The sequence below is a fragment of the Macadamia integrifolia genome, chromosome 9 (assembly GCF_013358625.1).
Source record: "Macadamia integrifolia cultivar HAES 741 chromosome 9, SCU_Mint_v3, whole genome shotgun sequence".
Lineage (NCBI taxonomy): Eukaryota > Viridiplantae > Streptophyta > Magnoliopsida > Proteales > Proteaceae > Macadamia > Macadamia integrifolia.
In genome coordinates, this window is record NC_056565.1 from 9,505,779 (window position 1) to 9,512,543 (window position 6,765).

Genomic DNA, 6,765 nt, shown 5'->3' on the forward strand with positions numbered 1-6,765 from the left:
TGGTGGGGGTGAGAGGGGGTGGGGTGGGTGTTGGGGGAGGGGTTTGTGATGATTTTTTACCTGGCAAGAGTGGCAGCATTGCCCGTACGTAGCGTGGGAAAATCACAACACATGTGAGAGCATCAATAAAAATAGGAATTTTCGCAATCATGGTGACGGGAATGATCATTTTGCCTCTCATTGCACCTGAGCGCAAGTGCCATGCTACCAGGCTGGATACCTTTCCTCCCCTCTTTTTTATGTTTTGGAGGTACCTGAGTTGCCATGTGGCAAGTCTAGCATGTAAATCCACCATCTTCAAATAAAGTGAGTATAATTTGTCTTTTTGAGCAATTTTCCCAACCCAAGTTAAGAGTCGAACTATATCAGTCATTAACCCAAGGCCATTCAAATGTACGAGTCTTGCTTTACGCAAGTTTTCAGAATTTGTGAGTTTTCTCTGTTGGGATAACATTAGTTTTTCCAGTGTGAATTCATTCCCTAATGTTTCTAAATCTTCCCAAAGATTATAGATTATATTTTGGGAAAAGAAGAACATTCCTTAGCCATGCAGTTCTTGCATCAATCCGTGAACCAATAGGGGAGTGTACATGGAGATCAATATGGAATGTATTAAATATATTTTACAAGGGTGGGCGTATCATTATGCACCGTGACTCGGCACATGGCAACCAGGGAACATACTTTTGCCCTTAATTTTTCATTTGAGTTTTTACTTTTTGCATTGATTTGGCAACATCAATTAAGGTTTGCATGCTGACGGATTAAAAATTGATAATTCACTCAATATCTAATCGTTTTGCATGCAACATAATACAAAATGTTCCTTAAGATACCACAATGACTATAGCCTACAAATAAGACTTATGACTAATGTTTCAAATTACATCTATTAAAACTTGAAGAGAACCTCAATTCGGAGAATTAGCTAGCTATTTTCAATGTCTCTTGACTGCAACCTAAGGGATGCATAGAGTCTATAGGGTTCCCACTTATAGTTTTTCTCATATTTATGCTAGAGATATATTTCTTATATTCATTTATTTTTTGTTTGGGTAAATATTTCTTATAGGTCTAAGTCACGAAAGTATTTGTTGTTAGTATATATATATATTTTTTTTGGGTAAAATTGTTGATGATATGTCATATCCAAACAGCGTTACGTTGTCAATCCAAGCCCCGGTGGTTAGGAGAGTGCTTCAGGGTATTGGGAAGTGGATCTAGTCCTCTTGATGGCATCTAATCATAAAAGTATTAGTATCTTTCTTGCTTTCTAAGAAAGTTGTGCCCCTCTTGGGTCCTATGTAGTCCCTTGTACGACTCCTAGTGTACCCCTTTTACGAAAAAATAATAATAATAATAATAATAATTATGTTCACTAGAAAATCTACTTGTTAGATTTTCTATGATTTTATCTTCAAGTTTGATGTTGTTTAAAACATTGCATGAGAAAGGACGTTGCTCAATCGCTTTCCTTGCCCCTATACACAATGGATAAATGACTATCATGCCCTATTTGTAGTAGGGTGGGGCTCCGCTATTGCACAATTGAGGCAGCAACTCATATCCAATGCCTTGGAGCACTTTGAGGCATGTGCCCGTGTGTTGGGTTCTATGTCGAGGTGCTCTAGGGCATTGGATTTGTATTGCCACCTCTAAGGCACAGTAGAGGGGTTGGTAGAGAAACCAGATCCATTTTTTATGCCCCCCCACACCCCCTAATTGGCCACCATGCTAGTGCAAGACCCATGCAATTGGGCACCAAACCTTTCCCCATTTTTTTTTTGTCTATTTTTAACATCTTAATATTGCCATAGTGATAGAGTAAGAATATAGTGTTGATTTTCTATGCACATATGACTCATTGGTCATGTTATCATAAATTCAAATATAAAGTGACATCTCTCAAAAAAAAAAAAAAAAATTCCATAATTATATGCGGTATTTTCTCAGCTTATTTATGCTATGTTCCTAGATATATATACAGGGTTGTCTTAATTTGAATTAATATTTTTTTTTCATTATCTTATTATCATAATTTATGGTTTCTTTTGCACCAGTTTAGATCTAGGGTTTCGTTTCATGTGGTTCTTTTGAAGTGTAATACTTCTATTCAATTCACTAAACTTTCTTAGTTGATTTTAGGATTTTTTTTTTTAAATCATACTTCAAGCATGACTCAATATTCAATCTAAGTGTGTTTTTGCAAGGAGATGTCATGTTAGGTGAATTAAGGTTCTATAGTTATCTTTAGTTTTTTATTTTCACCCTTTTTAGTAGATTTTGACCATGTTTCATGCTTGAATTTTGTTATTTTTCACTATGTAGTCGTATTACATGGATCCACACATTAAAGTAAGGTTTCAATTATGTTATATGAATTTTTTATTTTTATTTTTTATTTTTTATGATAGACATTCATCATGTTTTATTCTTTTTAGAAGTTTATTTTTTACATATTAGGGTTTATGTCCATTATAAGGGCAGTTTCATAATTATTGCAGTTTCAACATTTTTTTTGATTTTATAATTACCCCACAATATGATATTATTATAGGTGAAATAACATATATTATATCTACCATAATTTTTTTTTTTTACCAACATGACACTTTTTTCTTAATATAATATTTTAAAATTATTTATAAAAGTGATATCTACCTAAAAAATAGTTTTTTGTTTCCTTTTGATAATAATCTAAAAAATAGTAACCTTTGAAAAGACGAATAAAAAAATATTAATTAATATTATAACTAAAAACGTAAAGATGACCATCAAATTTGATATATAGTTTTTTAGCGAGATCTTCACTCATTCAACATTTGGAATAATTGTTCAAGGTATTGGTATCGTATCAAACCACATCAATTATACCAATAACTTTGGTTGCCTCAATGGAAAATCTTTAGATCTTCTATCTTGAAAATCAAGGATCAAGAATTGGTATCGTAAAGCCAACAAAAATCGCATCAATCATGGTTCTAAATCTTGAAAATTATTTTGATAACGATCCAGACAAGTCTATATCGATAGGATCAGCCAGCTTTACCCTACTTATCATAGAAAAATATATATATATTTTTTTATGATTTTTCTCTCAAATACATACCCAGTTCAAGATTGGCTAGGTAATGGTAATGGTCTTAGCTGATATTGATATGATTCAACCAATCCAATGCTAACATTTAGAACACTCAATGGATATGTGTCAGTATCACTCATATTCTATATTGATGTGATACAACATCACTATGGAATAGGGTAAAATGGTAAGAAAAAACCAAAGTGAACACAACCAATATGTATCAATAACAATATTAATTTTTATCAAAGAAAAAAAAAATCAACTAAGATTGATATGCATACCGATACCTAAGACCATAGTTATAATGACGGAATCTGTTATCTACATGACAAATTAGGTTGTTCGTATGGAAAATCTCCCACATCGGCACTTCGTATGTTGGACAAACGTGGACTAATTGCTGAACGTCCCCAAACTTCACCTTTTTTTTTTTTTAATATTTTGTTTTTATGGTAGGAACCCAAACTTTACCAAGTTAAGAAGTAGAAAACTTAAAAGGTCCATTGATTAGAGGATGAACTTCCCTCCTCCTATCACGCATGCATTGTTGAGGCATTAACCACGTGTACATCATTATAAAGTGGGACCACCTCTCGAATAGCCGAGAATGAGATTGGGGTTAGATTGGTCATGCCAGGTCTAGAATAAGGATGTTTTAGTCAATTCATCATACTCTATTATTGGAAATTTATGTCTTTCATCAAGATGTCAACACCGTGATCCACGATAACGACATTGACTGGTTTACGGTTTTACCCCTTTCTTCTTTGTTTCTTTTTTTGGTACAATTTGCCCCTTTCTTCTGCCCACAAACAATACACATTATGCCGTGTATCTATCATCGCAGTTGTAAGTTGTAACACTAATGAGTCACATTACCACATGATATGGCAGAATTTGTCATCGAATAAAGCGAGAATACATGGCAATTGAGGGAGGAACGCATGTTGTCCATCCGATAAACTGCAAGGCTCCAAACCACGTGAAGGGAAGGTTCCGAAAGGGGCAAGACTCCAAATCACGTGAGGGAAAGATTTCCGAAGGAGGTTTCCAAAACCCTAGGCTCAGCAACCTTATAAGAGGAAACCGAAAAGGGACCCAGGGGAGGGACGCCGACACCCACCATTACTTTTGTGAATACACTGTTCTGTCGGTCATTAATTTATGCATCAGAGGATTAATCTCGAAGATACTTCCGAGCCTCTGCCTTATGTGCTTGTGCAGGATTAACTCATAGGGGATTTCAGCAGTAACACCACATAATGAACCCACCCACGTTAATTGTACCAAAAAAAAAAGTTAATTCATTTGGGCCCCACATGCTATGGTAATTTCTGCACATACCACCAAGGTTTTACTTGCTAGGGGATCCATATCAGTCTCTACGGATATCGATATTGATGTTGATATGTATCAATTGCATTTAGTTTGTAGCAATTTGATATATATATATATTATTTCAATTTTGTATAGAAAAAAGTAAATTAAAAATTGATGTCATCGAGTATATGAACACAATTACATTGTTACTATTATAGAAATATGTTTTTTGAATTGCCCAAAGTTAGTATAATATTTGCATCAATCTCTCTCATTTTCACATGAAATAACCTTGTTATCTTCTTATGTATAATTTAATCTTATCGAACTCTATTGATGTACTCCCTATGTCATTTGTTCATAGAACTTTCTTTCAAAAAAAAAAAAAAAAAGTATTCACAAGTAAGGTTGATCTAGAAATTTCGATTCATTTGATGGATATAGCAAACTTTCGTTGTGTGACAAGTCAAATATTGTGGCGCATCCAATGATAAAACTACATCAATATAGGATCATGCGAATTTCGTCCAACCCTCTTTTGTTTACACAAGCATATCATATACATTTGAAAAACGAAAATGTCATATACCATTGTTTGACAAACTTAGTAGTTCTCCTTACCAAAAAGAAAAGAAAAAACAAACTTATTAGTTGGAAACGAGTTCACTGGTGGATCTCACCTCCAATTCAAATCCGACGGTTATACGAATCGGTCTCACATAAGACTGGAATATTTGAACCGTTCAGTGTTTCTCTTTACTTGGACTAGACTAGTATACGCCGGCATCGCATGACGCTTAGTTGGGCCACAGCAATAAAAGCTGGAAACCACGAGGCAACTACCAGCTTCGATGCTTGCCGCACCTAAGATACTCCACCGGCCACACCGTAAAGGATGGGTTTGGAAACTGGAAGCTGATCAGCCCGAGCCGCTGAAGCCGCATTCCATTTGTGCTGTGTGCTGCTTAAGACAACTAACTAAAGTACTCCGTGGGGTTCATTGACCTCCGTTTCTCTCTAGACAACCTCGTTAATGGTAACATTATCAGTAATTGTATCGGTCTTATGTATATTGATAGAATCAGTTAATATCCGTGTGTAAAACAGTCCGATCCATTCCAATGCGATCGATCCATATGAATAATCGATAACGTGTGCAAAAACCCTGAGGTCATCACTGCTGATTCAATGGACATGTAGGATAATATGACCGATATGGTCAAGTGTACAGGTAATAGTATTGGATATCGCCAATACCGAAACGATACGATACAACTAAGTCCATGCCTCATGTGGGACAATCTGGTGCAGCTTTGTGATGACTGTGGGAGGATGGAAATTTAAAATTTTCCCAGGTAAATAAGCTACAACATTCCTATATAACTGTAATTTCCATTGTTTTAGGTATAACCAAGCTCTCAAGTTACAGATGTCATCGTCTCAGAGGTTAGAGGATAGAAAGTTCATGCTCCCACCATTATTTACTTTTCGTTTATTAGTATTATTATTTACCCTTATATGTTCTTTCCGTGGGGTTAAAGGGATTTTCTACCAGTTTATAAACAGAGCAACTCTGTTTCGGCTTTTAACCGTGCGCCCACGATAGGGGCGTTTGCTGTTGAGGCTGAAGCTCTCTCTCTCTCTCTCTCTCAATGGAAATAAACAAAGCAACAAATCTCAGCAACAAAGCGCCCTCGGTAACCTCCCTGTTGCCCCCAAAATCTCTAAAATTATCGGCTCTATCCGGTCTTCGGAACGTCTAATCCAACGTCGAATTCCAATTACGGAACAACAGATTCAGCTTCCGATCGATTCATTTTGATTGAACAGGTATTGTATTCGTTATCTATCGTGTAATCGGGCGTGCCATCGCCATTTTGATGCCGGATTTGCGATCGGTAGAGCGCTTTCCCGATCGGATTGCGATCTGTTTTGGACGGTGAAGCCGGTGGAGTTGAAGGAGCGATGGAAGGACTGAGGCAAGGATCTTCAAGAGCCTAAAGATGCCCGGTCTACCGCAGAGGAATGCTCAATTCAGCAATGCTTCGTTTACGTTAGATTCTTCGACATGCTTAGCCGGATCGGTATCGGCAGACGGAATCTGGTCGAAGCATGGCGGCGACGTCACCTTCGATCAGCTGCAGAAGGTACTATTAAGTTTTACAATATACTTTTCATCATCAGGATTGTTGCTTCAATTTAGTTCTGATTAGTTTTAGTATATTGTATTGGTCTATCTGTGAATTAAGGTGGAAAGCTTGAGAGTATTGAATTGGATCCTAAGCTTCAAATGACAAACTAAGTGTATTCTCTTATTTTTTCGGTGTGTTTGTTTGGGTGATGATCACCTGGAAGAGTTT

General features: G+C 36.2%; 1 protein-coding gene across 2 annotated transcripts in view; it reads left to right on the forward strand.

The window, feature by feature from the left end:
• The first annotated feature begins 5,982 nt into the window (after positions 1–5,982).
• LOC122089094 overlaps positions 5,983–6,765 on the forward strand; it is a 10,094-nt gene continuing 9,311 nt past the window's right edge. For both annotated transcript variants that reach the window (XM_042658552.1, XM_042658553.1), the window contains exon 1: positions 5,983–6,552. In XM_042658552.1, coding sequence (XP_042514486.1) covers positions 6,409–6,552 — 144 coding nt within the window. In that variant the 5' untranslated portion in view covers positions 5,983–6,408. The remainder of the gene's footprint in view (positions 6,553–6,765) is intronic.